At 39.1% G+C, this 25845-nt stretch overlaps 1 protein-coding gene across 1 annotated transcript; it reads left to right on the forward strand.

Moving 5' to 3' along the window:
- Positions 1-7737: 7737 nt before the first annotated feature.
- On the forward strand, positions 7738-12004 carry LOC110954961 (kelch-like protein 10). The gene is made up of 4 exons (XM_051956245.1): positions 7738-8221; positions 8716-9330; positions 10932-11081; positions 11615-12004. The coding sequence occupies exons 1-4, from the start codon at positions 7805-7807 to the stop codon at positions 11972-11974; spliced, it is 1542 nt and encodes a 513-aa protein (XP_051812205.1). The 5' UTR covers positions 7738-7804; the 3' UTR covers positions 11975-12004.
- The last annotated feature ends 13841 nt before the right edge of the window (positions 12005-25845 follow it).

Genomic DNA, 25845 nt, shown 5'->3' on the forward strand with positions numbered 1-25845 from the left:
TGTGCGTAGCATATTTTAGCGTGTAGCTACTATATTTATATGATTTTATGCTAAAGTAACATATTTTGCTGAACATTAGACAATCATCATGTTAAGATATGTGCAAACTGAATTTTGTGCTTTCTTTAGCCTCACTAAAACCAAAACAAAGAAAAATCACAAGTATGAGAAATGGACAAATTGGTTGTTTATTTGCTCTAGAAAGTGTGTAGTCCTTAGTAAGTCCAACTAACCAACTTACTAACAATGACAGCAACCTATAATGGCACAGAACAGATCATTTTGCTTCTTCTGTGAAGTTTTTTTGTTGAAGTGAATTAAAACAGGGAAAATCAGCATCAATAATTGGTTTGAAGGGTTAGAGCTCCTCATTTTGTTTGGTTCTTTAAACTTTTCATGGTTTCAAAGGCTGTTTTGAGCCTGAATCGAGGATGCTTTCAGTAGTTTTGGATTAAAAACAACAGCTGCAGTTCATCTACTAACACTCAGTTCATCCTCAAGTGGTCCTGCATGCTTTAGACTTTGCAAACCCGGAAAATAAATTGCGTTAAACAAATGTGTCTGGGCTTTTCTTTTAGTCAGACTTCTCCGCTGTGAACAGAACGTAATGAAAAACAGCACGTTTGCTCAGCCAGCTTAACCCAGACAAATAAAGGTTAATGAAAAACGAGCCCTTAAACTGAATGCGTAATTTCTGCAGGAGGCTATGAGCGAGCGTGTGTGTGTGTGTGTGTGTGTGTGTGTGTGTGTGTATTACAGCACAAACACACATCTCACCTGTGTGTGTTTCTACACCAGCCACACCCACACACTCACACAGCCACAGGAAAACCCTGAGTATAATTATGCAAAAGGAACCGACTACAGGCACGAGTGATTCTTCAAAGTGGATCAACAGTTGTGGAGAATTCTGGGTAAAATAAAGGGGAATATGAATATGGAACAGAGTACTGCCTTTTCTGCCCCATCAGCTTCTCTCTCCCTTTTTTAAGAGGCATTGCAGCACCGCAGACCTACTTTTTCCTCCCCTAACACCGGCTGCATATTGCACCACAACCTGTCTTTAAAACACACGTAAAATTGCTCTGAGGAGGAAACAACTTTCATAGAAAAGTGACAGTTGTGTTGCTGATGTTTTCTTTTAATCTTTTTCTAATTAAAACTTTAATTAAAATTCCTAAAAGCAAAGCCAGAAAATGAGCAAAAGGATGCATATGAGAGCATTTCTTCTTGGTCAGGTTGTCCTTAAAGTGCAGAAAGAGATTTTAGATGATGGTTGTTTTTGTTTTTTTTCCCAGATAAAGCCTTTACCGTCCTTTATTGGACTTTGCAGTGTTTTAAGTTTAGCAAAGTTCACCAAAACTGTACAAAACATTCTGATAACATTGCTTCCTTGTGTCTTCCACTTCTTTCAGTAGCTGAAATGCACCCTTGAGGAGACAAGGATTGAGGAAGCATGAGTGCATCCTACATGGAAGTCTTATCAAGAGTCAAGGTTTGTGATATTTTTATTATTACAGGCAAGAAAAGTTTGCAGGGCATCACAAGGAACTTCGCTTACTTTAGAAAGATGCTTTGGAAAGACAGACTTCTCATTTGGAAGCTTCAGGTTCTCACAGATCTTCGTATCTCTCTTTAACATCCAAAGTGGTAAGAGATAATAATAATAATAATAATAATAATAATAATAATAATACATTTTATTTGCCCTCCTGTTGTCCTGCTGGTCAAAATTGATCCATTTTAAAGTTTGAAAATGTAAAAAAAAAAAATCTATTTTCACAGTGAAACGTCTGATGTCCACATTTTCAACATTTTTGGGAAATCTTTGAACATTTTTGGTGGGGGATTTTTTTTTAAAGAAATAAAACTTTTAAGGGAAACTTTTAAGAAATTATTGGAATTTTCTTCTTGAAGGTTTTGCAAATTTTTAGAATTTTTTTTTTTTTTGCTGAATTTTTTGACTTTTTTCAGACAAGGAAACAATATTTTTTGGTGCCTGTAAATGAAGACAACAGGAGGGTTAAGTCATGAGAAACTAGTGTTGCACAAGTAAATCCATTTTCTTTCATTATCAAGCCTTTTTGACTTTCAACACAAACACGCTTTGTTCAGTCTGAGGAAACGCTCACTGTGATGCAGGTTAATGTTTTTTCCTTTATGTTCATAGTTTAAAAAAAAAGACTTGGCTAAGGTTGAGGGATTACACAAGCACATTTCATTCACAAAAGACAGAAAAATGGGAGATTTCATCTTGTAATTACAACTATCTAACAAAAGATCTCACAATTATGAGATTCAAATCTGCTAATTATGAGAAGTGAATGCGGTCGTCAGTCGCTGTATGAGAGAGGACCATGGCGATGACACTACCTGATAACTTATGAACATGAGCTTAGATATCAATTTAAGGGTTTTTTAAAATAAAGTACATCACATTTAAACTTGTGTGTGACCAGAAGTAAACTTGTATAAGACACAGGAAATACAATGTCTCCATAGATACATGAAAACATGAGCCTGAGCTTGTTTTTTTGCTGTTAGATGGAAGTATCACTGAATCACTCTGATAAAGAAGAAATCCTAAAAAAGCTGATGGAGTTCAGTAAAATTCTGATGCATTGCAGTTTTTTGTTTAGTTTTGTGAGCATATTGTGCATCTGTAGGGAACGATTGTGGCCATGATTAGATGAAAACTAGGTTGGCTGTCAGAAGGAAACACAACAAGTCCTCAAACTCATACGACCACACAGGTCGTATGTAACGTGCCCCTGAATACGACCCATGAGAGCGTATTTACGTTAGCGCCCCGACAGGGGGCAGGAAGGCATTACAGGATTTAATTTGCGAAACGACTTTTCCCTCACTTTCGCAAGACGGGTTTAGGGTTATGGTTAGGGTTATGGTTAGGGTTATGGTTAGGGTTAGTGTTTGGTCAAAGTTTGTTCATGGTGACATTTCAGCTGAGACACCGGACTGTCGATATTTACTCAACCGCTAGAGGTCGCTTAACTTCAAAACATAACATTCGGTCGTAATACGGGCGTGTACAGACGACCTATGTGGTCATTTTTTGTTTGAGGACAGTCTCAGGAAACAATCTGTGGTCTGCAGTGTCGACCTCTGGTAGCCCATCAATCCACCCCAGCCTCCTTCATCTGCTGGTTTAGTGGCTGTATAATGTCACATTATTTTCTACTTTGCACAGAATTCATACTTTCTGTAGCTGCTGGAGGTCTTTGTCACTTAAATGTAAATAAATCTTGATCTGTGGCGCTTGCTGAGACAAGGGAGACATTTTTTAAGACTCATCCTACGAATTCTGTCAGAGGAAGTCATTTTTTTAACGACCGACTTTTTATGTCACCAAACCAAACTCTAAGCTGAGGGCATTTGATGTGTGTGTATGTGCTCAAACTGTTCAGCTTTTGTGTCGCCGTCTTACTGGCTTTGTCTTTTTTATAATATGGGTCAACATGACAACTCGACAATGTTTAATTTTGACTCGGAGAAACAAGTCAAGACTCTCCTCAGGCTCTTCTACACACAAAGGTCAGAAATCTTAAGAGTTTTGTCGTTCCCAGATTTTTGTGACAGCAAGGACGGAACAAAAGGGAGGATTTTTGCAGAGAAATGTGACCTGTTGACTCCCATTTTGTTTCGTAACTGCCGATATAATTCATTGAAACACGGTTTAAAACTACAGTAGCTCGTCAAGGTGATAAAGAAAAAAGTCCGGCAGCTGTAATTTATGGATCAGGAGGATGTTGTAACGGCAGATGGATTCACTGACATGACATGGATGATGGAGCAATAGAGGTTTTACCGGTTGGATAAATTGTAACTGACAAGTGTAATTTATTATTTTTTTTCCACCCTAATTGCATTTATCAAGCTATTTTAGAGGCAATTCAGATCTCAATGAAGTCCGTTCTCCCACAGCACACACACACAGGCCGATGCGTATTGGCAACATACATCTTCATTAGTGTTCAGTCATATCTCTGTTCTTCTCACACTTTGTGGCTCCAGTTTCTTTGTTTTTCCCTCATGAATGTTAAAATCTCTCCGAGTGTTAACGCTCTGTCATATTTAGGCATAATGACTGAGAGATGCTCGGAGGACTGTTTAGTCAAAATCCCAGTTAATCATGGATATGCTTGCTTAACCTCACTCAGGAAACACTCTCCGGAGAGCGAGAGAGAGAGAGACAAAGACAGGGGCACAAATGACAGATATGACTCTATTTCCATTTTATTGCAATAAGTAAAATTTATGGCAACAATTTCTCCTGACTGATGCCGAGTTTGAAGGCAGATAGCTCAGGAAGAAAACAGGAGACGATGCCGGTAGATATGATCTTTTAAATGACTGGCTAAGATGAAAAAACTAATGTATATATACCTCTGACAGACAGAGGTTTTAGTTGTAAGGTTCAAGAGGTGAAGCTATCGGGTCAATATATAATTGCAGGACTTTTTCTAACATAGCTGACAGGTATCATAGTTGACATTTTTACTGTTTTCAAGCCTAAAATCAACATGGCCACCTTTAACCAAACACCACATGGCATTTTTACAGAAAGATTCTTCTAAATATTATATATACAATTGAGTAAAATTGAAATTGGGTCGAGATAGGAAAGGCCGAGTGGAAATATTTTGAAGCAAAAATTAAGAATAAGCTCCCAGGCGACCAATTAGTAACAACAATACCTTTAAAACACACATTAGTGCTCAAACAGCTGATCAACATCTTAGTTTGGGAGGTAATTAGCACTGGACAGACATAAACTAGTTGCTCTTTAATCCATCTTTCAGCAGGTAAAAATCCAGGTTCCTGCAGTAAAGTTGGAATTTTAAAATTCAAATTTGGATACTGAGATTCTGAAAGTTACTGAAAATTTCTGGAAACTCACACTTTTCCTTGATATCGATGAAGAACTGCTGCGCATTTATTTATAGTCACAGTTTTCTTGTGTAAAACTGTATTTCCCTCCTGAATATTCACCACATGCTGTGTATCTGAATTATTATTATTTTTGCCTTCGAAGCACATTAGCAGACTGGTGACGTGAAAAACGAGCACAATGACCCCAGTAAATAAGTTCAAGTAGTTTGATGGAATCTGTTTGATTCTCTGCCGTCTCTTTGTTTCACTTTGTGTCAGATCCCCGTGAACAGAAGCTGCCGTATTTGGCAGACATTCATCAACACAATGCCCTCTGCTACTGTTCACAGCTACAAACATTTCCTCTTTGTCAGCGCAATGATGTCATGAACTGAGAGCTCATATTTATTTTGGATGGAGTCTTTACTCAGTCAACCAAAGACTAACCAGCTAATTAGATCTCAGGCTACCTGCTGTTTTTGCCTTTGAGGAAGGCAGCGGTTTAATAACGGGGAGCCGGCACAGATTTTTCGGAGATTAATGTACGTTTGAACAAATGTGCAACATGAACGCCTCCCTGTATGCCCTCTAAAAAACAATGTTTAGGCTCAGCAACAAAAAGTGTACAGTTTGCAACAGCCTTTTTGAGTAAAGATAACTTCTAATTAAATTATGTTCAACCAACAAACTAATTTAAGTCATGGGATTTATGCATTTTTAGCTAGCAGACTTAACCATCTAAAAGAAAAAATTAATTATTCAGCTGATTTTGCTTAGTTACCCTAAGTTGAATGTCGTTTTAAGTCAAGTAATGCAGGAATTTTAGTCAAAATGACACAATGTTAAAAAAAAATGGCAGAAAATCCAAGCAGCGGAGAGAATATTAACTGTGACCTGGAACCTCCTCAGCTAACAATAATAACGAACATACAAGCTAAAACTGTGACACATATATACTCAAAACAGAGATTAACTAATCCAAAATATGCTATACAGTGAAGGAAAACTGGTCAAAAGTTGTTTTTTTAAGGTATCTAAGGTTCAAAGGGTTATTATTAAGACTATATTTTACTGTGGTGATAAACTGGACTGTGTTATATTTAGAAGCACTTCTAATGCTGAGTGGAATATTAGAATCCCATTTCAGCTTAATGCAGTGCAATACAGCTCTCCTGCTAAGTATAACCTCAGTAAGCCAACACCATAATTTAACACGTCACCGAGCTTTTCATACTGCATTGTATAGATGTATCTGATAAAGTGGTACTTGAAGGTAATTTATTGAGTTTTCTTCTTATAGCAGCTGTTTTGTTTGATCGATTATTAGTGGAGTTGCTTATTGTAGTGATGAGACAATCATGAAAAAAGTGCAATGCAGTGCACACATATCGATATGCATTACAGGAAAAACACAGTTTTAACAGAAAAAGTTAACATTTTAAATAAAAACATATTTGAGTTGCAACAGGTTGACATGGAGTTTTAGAACCAAACAGTGTTATTTTTTATATGTGAGGCTGCAGAGATCTGTCTTTACCCAGCAAGCCAGAGGAAACACAGCATCCAAAAGCTCAGAAAACGTCTCCTACTTTCAAAAAGCCAAGATGAGTGACCAAAAACAGTATTTGTGCAGCTGTTACGACAAGTATCTGAGTGGACAGTTTTGTGATGCAGTCATTAAGGTGGAGGACACAGAATTTAAAGTCCACAAGGTCGTGCTGTCCACCTGCACACCATACTTCGGGTGAGTTGGTTATCAAGTGTAAGATTATGTATTTTTGTCCCTTAAATAAGGAGAAAAACAACGTTTTTTTGTTGTAGTTAATGATCATTCATAAGAAAGGAAAAAAAGTAGATATTTTAGAAATATTTAGGGTTATTTAAGACATTTACCACCAGCTGATTTCTTTTTTTCCTAACCAAAAACGACGGTTTCCTTGTCTGAAAAAAATGTAAAAATTAAGCAAAAACATTTGCCCAAATTTCTGAAAATTTGCAAAACCTTCAGGAAGAAAATTTCAGTAATTTCTTAAAAGGTTCCCTTAAAAGTTTTATTTGAAGAAAAATCCACCAAATTTGTCAAGAAAATTCTTGTCAGTTTTTTTAAAGGAGTAAAATCTTCAAAAAAAAAATCCTAAAAATATCTAAAGTGATTACATCCATATCAATAAAACTTCTAATATTTTCTTTAATAGCGAAATTTGCTGGATTTGGTTGATTTGTTTTGTGAATGCTCTTTAGAAACATTTTTAACATTTCCTTTTTTCTACCAAAAAATGTTCAAAGATTTCCCAAAAATGTCGAAAGTGTGGATATCAGAAATTTCACTGTGAAAATATCTTTTTTTTCCACATTTTCAAACTTTAAAACAGGTCAATTTTGACCCGCAGGACAACACAAGGGTTAATTACAAGCAGTTACTGAGTGTATAGTGGGTTCTCACTACAAAAACAACAAAATTAAGTGTAGATAGATAGATATGTGTGTATGCTGTTTAAAATAGACCTGACTTTCAGCTATGCTACTGATACACAATGGTACCACAAACCAAGAGGAGGTTAAAAATGTAGATTATGGAAAACATTTGACAATGTACACCCCCTGTCAAACATTTTGAGACACTTTCTCATTCAAATAAATTAGAACCTGTCTCAAAACTTTTGACAGGGGGTGTATTCCCCAGGTGTGACAGGTGAAACCAATCCAAAGGTCCCAAATGGAAGAGTCATAAAATATTCTTACTTGGCTAAAAGAAAAATCATGATTTTATGGTTCTACGACTCATCAAATAACTTTAAAAATCTGTGACCAAAAATGTGAGCACAAGCTGTTCCTTGTATTCCTCAGAGCTCTCTTCTCACGCTGGTCAGGCCCAAATCAGGAGGTCTACAACATACCCGGCCTGTCTCCTGAAATGATGCAGCTCATCATCGAGTTTGCATACACCAACTCAGTTTGTGTGACGGAGGAAAATGTCCAGGAGCTTCTGATGGCGGCCGATCAGTTCAGTGTGATGGGCATCGTAGAAGCCTGCAGCGACTTCATCGGGGAGCAGCTGTGCCCGGAGAACTGCGTCAACATCTGGCGTTTCACAAAAATCTGCATCACCCCCAAAGTGCAGCAAAAGGCCTACCGCTACATCACTGATCACTTTGAGGACGTCATTGCCTGTGATGAGTTCCTGCAGCTCTCTGTGGAGGAATTCATTGACTTCCTCGACGGAGACGACCTCAATGTGAGAGAGGAGAGCACTGCATACGAAGCTGTGATGAGGTGGATCAGACATGAACCTGCAGGACGAGAAGGACACATTGCTGATGTCTTGTCGAAGGTACAATAATTTCTGTTTTTACCGTTAGTTCAGATCCACGTCTTCAGTGCATGGTTGATTGTGTTTTTCTGACAGCCGTACAATCACTGACCGCGTCAGTCAAGTTTAGGACCTCATCTATCATAAATGGTAGCAAATGTGCAGAAACAGAGAATAGGGAGACATTTGTAGCATGGTTTTACGCTAAAGTAATTGCCATCTGTATTTTATTGATAGTTGATTTTGGTCCTTTTTATGGATTTATTTGCAACGAGAAAGGGATATAATATTGCCAGCCTTACCCTGAAGAGTTTTCAATATTTCTGGAAGATTTTGTTTGGCAGAATTGATGCTTAAATTCAAGACATATATCGGGCTCAAGAGATTTAGAAAATGTGACAAAAAACTTTTTTAAAAAACCCCAGCAAATCAGTAAAGTGGTCTGGATATTTGACAGTAAGTGTTGCAGTCCATCAGGCTCCATTTATGGATTTTCCCCTGTTTTCTCCGTATAGGTCCGTCTGGCTCTGATGAGTGAAGACTACATCACAAACAATTTGCAGTCCAATGAGCTGCTGGAGAACAACAAAGAGTGCCAGACCTTGATCAATGCTGCCAAAAACATCCTAAGCCACCTGGTCACATACAGGCCGTCCCTGGGCCTCTTCAACCGCCTCGCTCGTCCCCGCCTGCCTAACGCCATCTTACTGGCCACTGGCGGCTGGAGCGGCGGTGATCCGACCAATGGCATCGAGGCGTACGACTTCAAGGCCAACAAATGGATCGATATTACAAACTACCTGGAACGTCCTCGAGCCTACCACGGTGCCGCCTTTCTGAATGGGTATGTGTACTGCGTTGGAGGCTTTGACAGGGTGGAGTACTTCAACAGCGTGCGCAGGTTGAACCTGAAGACACGGACCTGGCAAGAGGTGGGGCCCATGCACTGTCGCCGCTGCTACGTGAGCGTGGCGGTGTTGAATGGTTTCATCTACGCCATGGGAGGATATGATGGACACGTACGACTCAGCTCTGCAGAGCGATACCAACCAGAGACCAACCAGTGGAACAAAATTGCTCCCATGTTTGAGCAGAGGAGCGACGCAAGCTGCACGACACTTGATGAAAAGGTGGGTGAGAATGTTTTCCGTAACCTTAGAGACCCTGTAAGGCTGTAATGCTTCCTTTTAGAAAATAGTCAAGATGTGCGAGTGAAGTTTTTCACCTTTTTAAAAGAGACTAGTCTGACTCAACGGATGTGGACCACCTGCTATTGGCTGCTAATTGTAGGCAGCTTTGTTCTGTCCTCCCACTATCTGTGCTTTCCTACTACTTTCTTATGGAAAACAGCAGCAAACCATTGGTCAACCACACTGAAAGTTACAAGTCTTAGATTGTGCAACAGGCAACCCTGCTAGTTCTTTTTCTTTTAACCCTCCTGTCATCCTACGGGTCAAATTCACCTGTTTTAAAGTTTGAAAATGTGGAGAAAAAAAACATATTTTCACAGTGAAAGCTTCAACATTTTCAACATTTTTGGGAAATTTTTTGAACATTTTTTGGTGCAAAAAAAGAAATGCTAAAAAAATGTTTCTTTAAGAACATTTTGGGGAAAATTCGCTGGATTTTGGTTGATTTTTTTCCCCAAATGTTCTTAAAGAAAATATTAGAACTTTTACTGATATATATGTAATCACTTTAGATATTTTAAGGGATTTTTTTTCTAAGATTTACATGTATTTTTTGGGAAATATTTACTTTTTTTTATTTCTTGCCAATTTTTTTTTTTTAATAAAACTTTGAATGGAAACTTTTAAAGAATTTTTAGAATTTTCTTCCTGAAAGTTTTTCAATTTTTTCGAAATTTGGGGAATTTTTTTTTTGCTGAATTTTTGGATTTTTTTTAGACAAGAAAACAATGTTTTTTGGTGCCCATAAATGAACATAACAGGAGGGTTAATGACATTGCATGCAAACGTTTCACCAGGACAATTGTACTATTTTAAGCAAACATCAAGCTGTATCCTTCACTTAGCTCCACCCAAAGAAACTGTGATTAGCTTAAAGAAAAACAAACAAACAAACAAACAAAAAAGAGCATTTTTCGTTCCTGTATAGCCAAATAACACTGAAGTGCGGTCAGACCATTCTGCACTACAGAATGATCTGGCTTAGTGAGACTAGTAAGCAGGTAGCGTCCACATCTCTTTATCAATTTGTGTCAGAATTTATGTTGTTCATTCTTGTGATGATGGTATAAAGGAAAGAGAAGCAAGTTAAACATTTAAATGCATGAAATATTCATAATATGCATGGCAGTGGTTGTCATCTCTACTGGCCGAATAAAAAGCACAACCTCAACGAGCTCTTTTATATTTTCAATAATTTAAGCACAGGAGAGTAAACATATTAAATTCAATAAAGCAATTTAATAGGATTTTTGAGGCCTAAAAACTTCTTAATTTGTAAAAATGAAACATCTGATCATGTACAGTATATCAACCAATATTCATTTTCAGCACAAGAAATCCAATTTGTTTGTAAAGTTTGACTGATTGATTGAATGATTATGATGAACAAGACAATTTACTGAAACACAAACCTTCAAATGGAAAAAAAATTTTATAAGCAGATCCATCAAATTCTTCAGCGAATGCTTCTATTGGATTTGTGCAAATATTTCTTGTACAGACCAAGAAAAATCACTGAACGCCCCTCCTTTTACCTTCAGGTTTACATTTGTGGAGGATTCAATGGGAACGAGTGCCTGCAGACGGCAGAGTATTACATCCCAGAGGTCAACCAATGGACAAGGATCGCTCCCATGACCATCCGGCGCAGCGGAGTCGGCGTCATCGCGTATGCAGATCGTGTCTTTGCAGTAAGTATATGAGTCACTGGAGACACTGGTGAACATACAAATCACATCTGTAATGTGTGAAAGTGTTGATCAGCAGGGATTTTAAACTCTTAACACTGATATAGTAGTTTTTGCCAACACTAAGCTTGCATAAAAAACCTCATTAAATCCTGGCTGCAACCTCAGGATAACAATTCTTATGCATTTCATCTGTTAGTGTAATTGATTTGGGGTGATTCTGATATATCTAGTGGTCTTCTACTTTATTTTAACTCAAAGACGCATGTGCTGGCAAACCGGTTCTTTACATTTAACCCTCCTGTTGTCTCCAAAAAATATTGTTTATGTGAATGTTCTTAAGAAACATTTTCAACATTTCTTTTTTCCACCAAAAAATGTTCAAAGATTTCCCAAAAACGTTAAAAATGTGGACATCAGAAGTTTCACTGTGACGATATGTTTTTTTTCTCCACATTTTCAAACTTTAAAATGGGTCAATTTTGACCCGCAGGACGACACGAGAGTTAAACATCCCTTTACTTGTCCTCCCACAGGTTGGAGGCTTCGATGGCAGCAACCGTCTGCAAACCGCTGAGGCCTACAACCCGCTGACCAACACCTGGACCGAGGTGTCCTCAATGACCAACCCACGCAGCAACTTTGGCATCGAGGTGCTCGACAGGCGCCTCTTTGTCGTTGGGGGCTTCAATGGCTTCACCACCACCTACAATGTCGAGTACTACGACATCACGACCAACGAGTGGACTGAGGCCCATGACATGAACATCTTCCGCAGCGCCCTGAGCTGCTGCGTGATTTATGGAATCCCCAACGTGGCTGAATACGCCGCCCCACGTGACCTGCAGCTTGCACTGTTGGAGGAAATAGATTGGGAGTCTGCTGACTCCAATTAAGTCTCATGCTGCTTTTAGCCCAGTCTTGCCACGTACCACCTTCCAACACTGGCAAGATTGTGACATAAAGAGATTAAATATCTTGCATTTAACTACTGTTGAACTGAACATTTTTACAGATATTTCCAGAACTTTTCATTTAAACTTTCAAATTTTATCTTGTGTGAGTGGCGTCCAACCTGCAAACATATGCTACCATATGCAACCTTTGTGTTGTCCTTTAAAGTTTGAAAATGTGGAAAAAAGATATATTTTCAGAGTGAAACTTCTGATGTCCACATTTTCAACATTTTTGGGAAAACTTTGAATATTTTTTGGTGGAAAAAAGAAATGTTTCTTCAGAACATTCACCAAAAAATCAACCAAAATCCAGCGAAATTTGCAAGATTTTTGTTGATTTTTTTTGGTGAATATTGTTCAAGAAAATATTAAAAGTTTTACTGATATATATATGTAATCATTTTAGATATTTTCAGGATTTTTTAGAAGATTTTTACAAATTTTTTGAAAATATTTACAGGAATTTTTGCCACATTTGGATTTTTTTTAAATAAAACTTTTAAGGAAATTTTTTAAGAAATTATTAGAATTTTCTTCCTAAATATTTTGCAAATTTTCAGAAATTTGGGGATTTTTCTTTCCAGAATTTTTGTATTTTTTCAGACAAGAAAACAATATTTTCAATGCCCATAAATGAGGACAACCGGAGGGTTGAAAGATTAAAAATTGAACAAGGAACGTCGGCTATTCCTGCTCTCAAAGACAAACTGGTCATTAATCTGATGGTCAGTTGAGACCATTACAGTTTTCTCATCATACCACACACATGGGAACTTTTCTTTTTTTTTTCCCCTCTTGCTCGCTGACAGACAAAACAAGAGTGGAGTAAAGGAAGAAAAAGAAACACTAGCGAGACAGAGAGAATGATGGCAACATGTTCAAGGGGGAAAAAATGGCAGCCAGAGATTCAGCCTCAGCATAAGTTAGTGCTGTTACATGACTTTCTGGCTGATGTCAAGGACTGGATGTTCCACAATCTCCTCCAACTATATTTGGACAAAACTGGGATTATTCAGGGGGAAGAAAAGCTTGAATGACTTCAGTCTGTCCTTCTCTGTTTTGCCGCATGCACTTCCCTCTCTCTCTGCCTCTCGCTCTGTCTCTCTCTTAATCTCTCTCTTCCTCCCTTTCCCTCTTCTGCTCTCCCTCTTTTTGTCTTCCTTTTTATCTCACAGACAAAGCATTGGTTGCTCTTTTTTTTTTGGTCAGAGTCACCTTGAGGCAAAGAGTGCAGAGTTTGTGTGTTCGAGCGCATCTGCATAGGAATATAAAGAGTGAGAGTACATACAGGACATATCTGATCATTTATATATATGTTTAGACACAAACTGGAGAGATAAATAATGTTCCTGTTTGCGCAAAGCATGACTGGACTCTGAAAGTAGTTTCTTCCAGTGGCTTCATCTGAGAAAACCAAAGAGTTACACGTCCTTTTTCATTGAAACAGAACTGAAAACATCTGTACACATAAAGGCAACACAGTCCAGAAACTGTCGTTGTCGTCTCACCGTGAATCAGCAGAATCCACACTGATGAGCAAAGCAGAGGGACGGCTCACAGAAGTCTCCCTTCAAAGTCATATTACTTCACACTCTGTCCTGTTATTTAGTACTTAATCACTGCACTTATAGCTAATAAACTAATGTTAAGGTGTGGTTAGAGTGAGACAACAAAAGCAGACTGTAGTTTCAGTTAACAGAAAGGCAAACGCCAATAGCAGACCGAGATAGGCCATAAATTGATTTTCTAATCCAGAAAGGCTACATTTACATTTACTTGAGTGCCATTTTTAGGTACTTGTACTTGCTTGTTCTCATTTTATTCCACTTCATACTTCCACTGTTGAACTTTAAGGGGGAAATCTTCTGCTGTCTGCTATCAAAATGACAAAAGAAACAGAAGAAAACGGTATCTAAACGTAGTTCATGTAAAAGTAACACCCTGCTAACACACTGACATTTTAATATTAATAACATGATATATATGACATAATATGGTAAAATCACAGAGGAAACCTGATGCAGTCTGCCCGAGAACTGTGACCTGTTTCCTAGCTCGATAACAACCTGAAGCATACAGGCAAAATACACAGATATGGTTTGAAAACAACAAGGTGAAAGTTCTGTAGTGGCCAAGTCAGAACCCAGAACCTCAATCCAACTTAGAATTTGTGGTCCATTTACTAAATACTGACTTGAATGGGGTTGAATCACTTTTTGTATATTTTTTTTTATTAATTTCTGTTGTCACTTTGACATGAAAGAGTCTTTGTTTGACCATTCTGTTGTCAAAAAAGCCAAATTAAATTGTGATTCAGTCTTGAAAAACTTCCAAAGGGGGTAAGCACTTTTTATAGACACTATAATAATATATCATTTAGAGGGATACTTAATCTACATGTAGCTGATGATACTAATGTTAAATTGCTGTATTAATGCTTTTACTTAATTAAAGGATCTGACTACTTGTCTCCTGCTTGTGACACTTGAAGTGCAACAAGCTGTTGTTCTTTGTGAATTGAGCCACCAGCGAATAACAATCACTCTCCCGGTGGTGTGATGTGTGGAACTGACTGATGTAGGGAGTGACAACACACTGACAAGCAGTCACTTGGATTGATAGGTTTGGTTTGATTTCCAGATGTTTTCCATTCCAGCTCCGCTATGTAAATTGATGTGGCCCAGTGTTGCGGTCAACGACTTCCCCAATTAATATGACATATAGTACAGTAACTTTAATGAGCTTCTTGGACTTAATAAGAAAAGCAGTGCATGAAAACACATTGCTGGGGAAATTAGCTACTTCATCATGTATAACTATAAGAGAAAATAACTGTCTAATCAGGGCTGATTATGTAAATTAAGTGCTCAACACTGAACATGCATCAGGCTTCAGAGAGAATCTGCTACTTGGAGTTCTGTTTGTGAACAAGGCGTTACCTGTGAATGTCACCTCTTCTTCTTGTTGAGCTCGATGTTTCTCCCATTAGCATTAAATGCTAGCGCTGGGCGTAAATTGTGACGTACAGAATCGTCCGTAATGGGCATAATTAACAGTGGACTGATGTGGATGTTGCAGTTTTGCTTTTACTGGCAATGTGACTCATTTCTAATTGTGGTGAAGATAATTTGAAATGTTTGTGATGTAAGTAAGCAGATCACCAGAGAGTCTTGATAAAGAAAGAAGAATTCCATTGGAAAAAATGCCCCTCTCAAAACAAGAAAAAAAAAACTTATTTCAAGGATCTTTTACCTGGAAATAAGTGAAAAAATCTCCCAATAGAAGAAGTGAAAAATGGCTTGGTAAGATTTCTTGAAATAAGATATGATATTTAAAATCTTGAGATCTCAAAATTAGCTGGGAAAACTTAGTTTAAGCTGTATTTTTACCAGGATTGTTAAGCTTAGGTGTCTTAAAATAAGCCAGATATGAAAAAAATGCAATTTTTTACTCAAAAATAGATTTTCGCTTTCATCTAACCTCCTAATTTTAGATGTATTAACCCTCCTGCTGTCCTCATTTATAGGCACCAAAAATATTGTTTCCTTGTCTGAAAAAATCCAAAAATTCAGCAAAAAAATTCCTCAAATTTCTGAAAATTTGCAAAGCCTTCAGGTAGAAAATTCCGATAATTCCTTAAAAGTTTCCCTATTTTCTTTAAGAAAATTCACATTTAAGAACATTCACCAAAAAAATGATTTTTTGGGGTGAATTTTCTTAAGAAACATTTTTTAACATTTCTTTTTTTCCACCAAAAAATGTTCAAAGATTTCCCAAAAATGTTGAAAATGTGGACATCAGAAGTTTCACTGAGAATTCCCCCCCCCCCACATTTTCAAACTTTAAAACGGGTCAGTTTGATCCGCAGGACGACACGAGGTGTAAACTTATATTGAGTTCTCTTGTAAAATTCAAAGCGAAACAAAATCATTTCGAAATTGTTTGACTTAACAAGATATTTAAGATGCATTGTCATAAAACAAGTCCCTCCGTCTTGCTGAAATGTCACTTGTTCAGTGAATTCATCTTAAATCAAGTGGGATGAAACATTTTGACTGAAAGTAAGACAAATAGACTTGGTAAGATCTTGCATTTTTGCCGTGTAGCCGAGCGTTTACAGACTGACTGCTCATGTGTGCATGCATGTGGCCCTGCCAGACATGACGAAAGTCCTCATTCAAATACAGGTCGACAATCCAAACGCACACACACACATTGGCGAAGCTCTGACATGCACAAAGCACAGAGGTTTTTAAAAAATTATTAGCTAAAGTTACTTGGCTGATGGTCGATGCTCTAAAAGCCTGTGCAATACAACTTTAATAGCGCTGGCAACAGGGTACACACACACACACACACACACACACACACACACACACAGCCATTTTCCTCTTCCCTTATTTGCAATGTCTGGTTTCTCTGTCTCCTCCACTTTCTGTCTCTGCTTCTCCTTTTGTCTGTCTGCCTGCTGCGTAGCCGAGGGCTAACAGTAAAATGCAGCTCCTCGCTCATAAAACCAGTTAAAACCACACGACCAGTTATTGTTCTGCGCGAGCGACTGTCAGCAAACTGACAAACAGCACAGAATTAGTGCTTCACTCACACTTACATCATGGCATCAGCCGCGGAAAAGCCTGTGAGTGTGTATAAGGTTGTGCACGGCTCTGTGTTTAAGTGTGTCCTACATATTGTGTGATTTGTTAACATTAAACCAAACATACCATGCGATGCTATGCTGCCGTATGTCCCATGTGTTTATGAGTGTGTGCAGTATGTATGTGTGCTGTATGAGAAGGGAGTACAGTGTGTGTGTGTGTGTGTGCGTGTGTGTGTGTGTGCATCGCCTGAGGGCTTTGTTCTGTACTGGTGCAATAAAAGACACATTAGAGAAAGAGAGAGATTACAGAAAAAAAAACCATCATCACCCATAAATGGTGTTTTTTTTCACTCGGAAAAAAAAACAATAAATCTGTGTGGGTGTGAGAAGCAACAGAGCAAGGTTTCACATGATGCATCTGCCTGGAAATCCTGTAAATACAAGCAATCTACAGCAACATAGAGGAATCTGATGTTCATTGACGTTTGCTGTAACGTACTGAGGCGAACAAACACGCCGTAGTGTAACGATGAGTGTCCTTCGAGAGCTGGGACGTCGTTAGATGAAAAATTATCAAAAGGAAGTCTGCAAAGAGGAATCTGGAGGATGAAGAAAGAGCGGATGGTGGCTTAAAGATAAGGCTGAGCGAAAGAGAGGGTTAGTGGTGTGTATTGAGAACAAGGTGGAATCAATTTCCCTGTCATGCTTAACACCTGTCTGACTCCCACTGTGTGTGTGTGTTTGTGTGTGTTTTAGAGGTGATGAACACACAATAGTTTCCCACTTGGAAAGGATTCAATTTATTCCCAGTCCATCCTCTGCCTCTCCTTCTTTCACACATACAGTATCAGACAGCACCTCCACTCCCTGTTGACCTCAGTGCGACCTTTGTCTGTTTCCTCTTACCTATGCGTCAATCGTAAGACGCCAGTCTGACAACGCCGATCTGCTTTAGGACAGCTGCTGGACTGAGGATGAGTGTGCCCCCCCCCCCCCCCCCCCCAGCGCTTTGAGAAATATTACACACCAAGCTGAGATGATTGCTCTGGAGTTTCCCAATAAAGTCAAGCCGCAGAGTGAGGATGAACATCACGAGCAGAGAACAGAGACAGGCGAAGTCTTTAAGAAGTGTTATGATCAGCAGCTCTGGTTTGCTCCCTTATTGGTGCACTCTAGGAAATAAATCCATAAAATATCAGAGAAAGTAGTGGCAGCTAATTACCCAGACTTTGTCCAGTAATTAAAAAAATAAAGTTTTCTGACAACCAACAGTAAAAAAAATAAAAATAAAAGACAGTTTCTGTATTTTAATGGTGACACTGTGGTTTAAAAAGACATTTACATGCTGTTCATCTTTGGGATCATTTTTGGTGAGCTATGTTTCTCTGGACTCACTTCTCTTACATCCTTACTGTTTAGAAACCAACCGTCTGGTTTAGCTTACTTACTACAGGTGCAGCAGCACATGCTTTTTTTATGGAATAAGGAATCATTGCTATCAGATTTACTTTTGGGACTGTGCTATTTTACCTAAAATGAACCGGTTTACACTATTCGGTTGTTGACAATCTCCGTGATTGCCTGTTTCTGCCTTGCTGCTGTTTCTGTCTACTCTGGACATTCAACGCCTATTGCATCTCAATAAGGAGGGAAATCTTTTCCCCATTAGGGAGAAAAGGGAAAAAGCTTAGGAAGAAATCATTCAAAATTAGCGTCTTAGAGCAGAGCGTCCCACCTCTGGGCTCTGGCTTCCTCCCACAGTCCACAGACATGCATGCTGGGTTAATTGGTGATTGTAAATTGGCCATAGGTGTAAGTGTGAGCATGCATTGGTTGTCTCTTTGTGTTAGTCCTGTGATTGACCGGGGACATGTCCAGGGTGTATCACCGTCTGGCTGGGAGAAGGTCCAGCTGACTGATATACTAATGAATGGATGGAGCAGTGGGTTTCACATCATGTACAAACTTAAAGACAAAATAAGCATATATTATCCTTTTATAATGTTAGATATTATGCAACTCAAGAGCAAAGCATCTCGCTGACAAGGCTGCACAGTGGTGTTGTACTGCATGTCGGCTCTGTGTCTGGTAATAGAGGTGGCTGCATTGGACCTCCTCCTCGTCTCCCAGCCTTCATCTGACTCGTACGCAGGGAAAGGCTCCTCTATTCAGGCCGTCTGTGCAACAGCCTCCCCTGACAACCCAGGAGGTCAAACCACTGTCACTCACGTTGATACGGAGAGAAAGACAGACAGAAAGAGAGAACGAGGGGGAGAGAGGGAGGAAGGAAAGTGAATATAGAGGGGGAGGTAAGTCGAGAAAGAGGATGAGTGAAAAGAAAGGGCAAACACAGAAGGGAAGACGAAAGAGAAGAGAATCCAAATGAATCTTCTTCACCCAACGGACAGACTGTCAAGCTTCTCGTTTGTGTGTGTGTGTGTGTGTGTCGTACCTACTAATTGAAATGCGATGAGGTGTGAAGCACCCCTTTAAAAGACCTATCACTGTGTGTGAAGCTAAATGTGTGTTTGAGAATGGGGGGAGACGTATACATTCATGAGCGTATGAGCAATGCATATCAACTCCGTCTGACCACAGATACAATGTCTTGTGTGTGTGACAGAGGGAGAAGAGAGTGTGTTAAAAGTGTGTGAGTGCCATACTCAATAGGGATATACCTGTTTGCATGCAACATGTTTGTAGCAATTAAATTCACGCATGAGGGCGACGCCAGCACAAGAATACCGTGCAGCATAAACAGGCGCGTTTGTCCACATGCACGCAGCAATAAAGTGGAGAAGCTTTGTGTTTCCTGTGGATGTGTGTGTGTGTGCGGGTGCGTGAGATATAATTTCATTTTGCTGTCTCAGCCTCTTGTTAAGGAGCCATTTAGAGCTCAGGTTGAGTTTCTTCAGCGTTTCCTGACACTTCTTTCCCCCTCACTGCCTCCCTGACTTTCACCATCTTTTCTCCGTCTCTGTCTCATTATCTCTGTCTGTCTTTTCCTGTCCTCCGTTCTTTCGGCCTCTCCTCTCATCCCACACGGTCTCTGCGCAACACAATCTTGTACCTGTTAATCAGCGGATTGTCTCGAAGCTTATTATTAGACTTATCCCATTCTTTACAGTTGGAGACGGGTGTACTGGAAGGGGTATTTTGGCTAATTACTAAAGCAGTTTTGTGGTAACTGATGATATTCAGTAGCAGCGCAGTCCTGCAGGAGCATGCATGGTGTCTATGTGTGTGCGTGTGTGTGTTGGCTAAATGGATGTTTTCTGTGTAAATGTGACTGTACTGCGTAAAATGCAATTAGACGTGTGTGTTTATGAGGGTGTTCACACTCTCATGCTGTACATACAACCTTTGTGCTGCAGGTGTTTGCACATAGATGCTCATGTGTGTGTGTGTGAGTGTGTGTAAGAAGCCCTCTATATGTTCCCTATCTGATTGGTGAACCGTGATATTACACTCTAAGCTTATATACATATTCATCCATTTGCGCTCACACATAAACACACGCAGCCTGAAAGTCACCTGCCCTCCAACGCACTATTAAAACAACTCTGTGATATCATCAGGCATAAATATCCATATTTTAAAAAAGAAATGTACATATGATTTTTCAGACAATTTTGTTTTTCCAGAGAGGTAAACATGTCCCACGGCGGTTATGCTTCCTGCACTAGTTCAAAAACATTATTTTATCCCTCCTGTTGTCCTCATTTACAGGCGCCAAAAAATGCTGTTTCCTTGTCTGAAAAAAACCCAAAAAAATTCTGCAAAAAAAATCCCCAAATTTCTGAAAATTTGCAAAATCTTCAGGAAGAAAATTCCAATAATTCCTTAAAAGTTTCCCTTAAAAGTTTTATTTTTTTTTAAAAAAAAATCCCCCAAATATGGCAAGAAAATTTTTGTAAATATTTTCAATAAATGAGTAAAAATCTTCCAAAAATTTTAAAAATCTCTAAAATGATTCCATATGTATCGGTAAAACTTTTAATATTTTCCTTAAGAACATTCACTTAAAAATCAACCAAAATCCAGTGAAATTTGTTGGATTTTGTTAGATTTTTTTGTGAATGTTCTTAAGAAACATTTTAAACATTTCTTTTTTTCCACCAGAAAATGTTCAGAGGTTTCCCAAAAATGTTGAAAATGTGGACATCAGAAGTTTCACTGTGAAAATATATATTTTTTCCACATTTTCAAACTTTTAAAACGGGTCAATTTTGACTCACAGGACAACACAAGGGTTAATTTATCCTTTTAATACTCAACGATTATTAGATATTTTAACCAGAAATGTCAGGTTAATGTACAAGGTGTGTTCATTAGAGCAGAAACCTGATTCCAATGTGGTCGCCGTTGTAGTCACCTTGTACAGCGACGCTCCTCTCCCAGCGCTCCTGCCACGCTTGGAACGCCCCCTGAAACTCCCATTTTGTAAACATGTCAGGCACCATCTGTGACACAGTGAATCTCCTCCACTGTGTCAAAACAGCGCTTCAGCTTCACTTTAGGGAAGAGGAAGAAGTTGCAGATGGCAGAATGGGGCAAGCAGGGAGCGACGGGTCAGACATGTTGTCATGTTGGCGCACTCGGTTGCTCTGATGTCACAAATGCAGGTTGTTTATGCCAAATGTTCTCCCTCAGAAGTTACAGTAGAACTTGGTTTTGACTGTCTGACCCTGGGGGATGAATTCATGAAACCGATGAGCATGTTTCTGGTGGAGCTCCTGCCCGACACACCCTCTTTGGTTTAGCTCTTCCTCTAGGAATACTGCCATTTGGTGTCTGGGTCGAAGCTATAGACCCACTCTCACTGCCAGTGAAGATCCTTGATGTGAAGGTGAATTCCTCTTACACTGTTGACTCACACAGAACATGATGTTTACTCTCTATTACAGGCTGAAGTTTCATGGTCAAATCCAATCTCACACCTGTTGCATGTACATGATGGTGCCTCACTCGGTGCCTACACAACAGGAGGAGTGCTGTAACTTTCTGGTCTCATCTCAAAAAGTTTAAGGTTCAGCTTAAACAAAATACATCTTTTTGAATTGCCTTGCAGAATTACACAAATCAGGATTTTCTGATCTGATGCCAGAATGCGCCAGAAATCACGTCTGTGTTCGGGTTTTGATCACTGTGTTTACAGTTAGTTAACATTCAGGCACACAAAACTCTACTGTTAGAGATCCAGCAAGAAAGTAAAGATGGGTCTTCTGTCAAACGTCCTCTGTGATCTTGTTAGGAAGCTGTTAGCTCCGTACCTGACAACATGTAAGCCTTTGTTAGTAAGCTAATTTCCCTCATTAAAATAATCAACAATAAGCTTTAAAAGTTACTACCTGCCAGAGTTTGTCTTCTGTGGAAACTGTCTTGCGTTGGGGCTTCAACAGAAGACAACAAAATCCACATTTTTATACTTGACATGAGCAGGTGGAGTGTCAATTGGGCAACAGTTGTGTGTTGGAATTCAAAGTAATTAAGTTAAATACAGAAAGAAGAACACATTTGTTGTCCATCCATCCATTCTCTATACACCGCTTTATCCTCACTAGGGTTGTGCGGGGTGCTGGAGCCTATCCCAGCTGACTCGGGTGAAGGCAGGGGACACCCTGGACAGGTCACCAGTCTGTCACAGGGCTACATATACAGACACACAATCACACACACATTCACACCTACGGGCAATTTAGAGTAACCAGTTAACCTCAGCATATTTTTTGGACTGTGGGAGGAAACCGGAGTGCCCGGAGAAAACCCACGCATGCACAGGGAGAACATGCAAACTCCGTGCAGAAAGATCCCAGGCTCACCCCCGGAACTGGGGATCTTCTTGCTGCAAGGCGAAAGTGCTAACCACTGCACCACTGTGCAGCACACATTTGTTGTGTATTTTGAATGTTCAGTATTGATGGCTGATTGTATATTTCTGAATTTAGATTATTTTAATGGACAAATCTTCAGAAAGAAAGTCACATACAGCTGCTGTTAACTTTGTCATCAGACTTCTGGAGCTCTGGCTTTACTGGCCAGTTTGAGCTTAACATGGAAAGCAGACTCCAGTTCTGTCCATTCCAGCACATTTTCTTTTTTCCAGTATAACATCTTGAGCTTCACATGCCTTTCCATGCTGCCTATATCTCTCAATGCAACAGTGATCTTGAGACTTGTTCCTTCACTCCCCATGGAAAATGAACATTCCGAATGGCCACTACAAAGCCTATTTATGCATCAACATGTGTCCTTTGGGGGTCATTTGTTGAAACATTGGATGCTGTTTTGTTCTTGGTTTTTAAGTTTCTGAAGGCAATGTTGCCAAACTCATGACTGTAGATTGGCTACTTCTGGATTTTTACAGCAATTTTACGACAAGATCAACTCAAAATGAAGGGCTTGATTGAATTACTGTACGCTTAAGGAGCACAAACTGAATTTTAGCACAAAATCCTTTTTGACTCCAAAAGATGTATTCAAAAGATGCAGAATTTACCCAACATGGTCCACTTGGAATTTATTCAGATGACACTTATTCGGTCAAATGCAACATTTAAGGTGTAGACTTCAAGGACTGCACTCAAGCCTCCGCTCCTATCAAGGAAGCCTGGTCATATCATGCAGGATGTGCCCTTTCCCCATTCCTTTACACCTCAGACATGAATAAATATGAGACAGCAGCATCTGAAAACCCATTTCACTGTGGGATGAGCTTTCAGCTGTTAACCACAGGGGACGTTACAGGTGTGAAGGCAGATTTTAGTCAGCGATAGTGAAATCAAAGATTGCTTTGGGACAAGATGCAAACTTGTAAATGTGAGGGGAAGAATATGTTTCAGACCCACGGTGAAGTAAAGGTTCATTCTGAGTGCATGTTGGTTTTTGTCCCATCTTATTTTTATAATGAAAGCTTAACAGGTCCAGAACATCAGGCCGTGTGATTGTGGTGTTCACTGTCTGGGTTTTATGGTTCTTTGATTTATGAATGATTTAAAGTGAGAGGTACACAGGGACGGTGTATGAACTATTTAAGCCATCACCTGCTGGAGGCTGGAAGGTCAGGCATCATGGGGAGAAGGCATTAACATATTTAATGCTTTGGGGCAATAAATAAAATATTCTCAGTGTATGGCTTTTCTTCAGTTTTATGTCTTTTTCACATCTGTCTTCTGACCATGTATGCATACAGATATAGTCCATTTCGGTTGGAAATTCAGTCGTTTTTGCTATATTTTTCTGAACACTTAGCAGCTTTTCATCCAAGGCACGAGTTTCAGCATTTCTGCTTATAGAAATTGACTCAGTCAAGAACACTATATGACAATACAATGCAGACATGCAGACACAAGTGCAAGAAAACTCGACACATATGCAGCTGTGAGCTCGATGAAACAGTGGAGCCAATTAACATGTTCGCCAACAGTGTGTCTTGTGAAGTAGCTGTTTAAAGAATAAATATGAGATCATTGTATATTTCAAATAAGATGAACAGTCTGACACAGACTCTGTGACTAACATTGACAATGTTAAGCAATAATATGTACGTGCTCAACATTTTGCAAGCTAATGTTTACTGATTAGCTATAATTTTTGTTTGTTCGGTACATATTACAGTCCCTCCAGGATTTCGCTGGCTTTTTTTGAGATCGTTGCGGCCTAAAATGTCTGAAGTTGCGGCAGCTTTTCAAAAAAATTGCGATGTAAGTTGCGATGTTTTGAGGGTATTTGTTGCGATGAAATGGTGGGAGACAGTGACAATTGCTAAAAGTTGCATTTTTTTTCAGCTTTTGGGAACACCTTTCAACATTTCAATTGACAAAATTTATTCCTAAACTAATTCTTCAACCCATTTACACAAACTGGCACACCACGGTGGGAAATTAGCAGCAGCCAGATACTGGTTGAACAGAAGTGGTTGGTAGATTTAAGGCACAAAATGATCATTTATTATACTAAAACTGGAATACAGTTTTATCACAGTAATAAATGTAATATTTAACTAACATTGGTATTTGATCATAAACATGTTCAAACCGAAAATATCAGTGTTTTTTTGGTTAGATTTAGGCCCTTAAAGTATTTTGTAAAGGTTCAGAAAAGGTCATGGTCTGATTTAAAGCAGAAAAAAGCCCACCACAACATGCTTATTGATATTTGATCGAAACCACAATCTTTTCTGAAGCTTAACCGAAGTGCTTTTGCTTCCTAAACCAAACCACAGATCAGTCTCTGCTGTGAGAGTCGGGCACTGACCCCACCATCAACCCCAACCTCCTCCTGAAGGCTTGAATGCAGTTTGTTCAAAGAAACAAGCTGCTAATGATGTTGCTATTGTGGCTGAAAACGAGTAAAAATACTATATATTCAAAACACCACAATAACATGTCAGCTTTTGAGACCACAGAAACCACAAGTCGTTATTGTAGTGTTCTCGGGATCATAGAAAGTTTGACCATCTAGAATTCCAACTAAACAATATTCAAGATGATGCTTTTTCAACTCATTTGGCTCATAAAGTGATCAAGCTCTGGTTTCAGGCTAAAAACTTTCCCAAACAGTTGTTTTTGTTCCATTTAAAGCCCGTTCTTATTTCCACCCACATTTTACAGCTGTGGCAAAGTGATTCACTGCAGGTGGTTACACTGTACGTAATAGGTCCGATACTCTTCATGTCCTCCATGTATCTCCTCTTACATTAAAGCGTGATGCTCCATCTGTTGCCGTGGATCTATACCAGCTCAGACTGCTGTGTAATGTGTAAGTACAATAATGCCCGTATGGATTTCATAGATGCTTGTGCAACACACACACCGGCGTTGACAGTAGCTATTATAGCTAGGAAGCCTTTTTTCAGCTCCAGTGAATATTAGAATTAGTGTCATTAGTGGACCAAAGGCAATATGAGAAAAATCAATACTTTTAGTAGCAATTGGAGAAAATCAATCACCTTTTAATAGAAGGTCATTTGTCTTTTGAGTTAAAGTGCTGGCAGATGTTAGCCGATCGCAGTCGATGGGATCTAACATGCAGCCAATAGTAGTCTACGTTACACTGAGATCATTGGAATCCACTGAGGGCATGGGATGGTTAGACATGCTAAATTTAGCCTGGGGCTCGAGATGATGTGGTGTTGAGTTAAAGTTAGCAAACGATCCGTTATGGATCTGAGATTTAGCAGGAAATATCTGGTGAAAGACAGGATATGAATATG

The sequence above is a fragment of the Acanthochromis polyacanthus genome, chromosome 11, assembly GCF_021347895.1.
Source record: "Acanthochromis polyacanthus isolate Apoly-LR-REF ecotype Palm Island chromosome 11, KAUST_Apoly_ChrSc, whole genome shotgun sequence".
In the NCBI taxonomy this organism is placed as follows: Eukaryota; Metazoa; Chordata; class Actinopteri; family Pomacentridae; genus Acanthochromis; species Acanthochromis polyacanthus.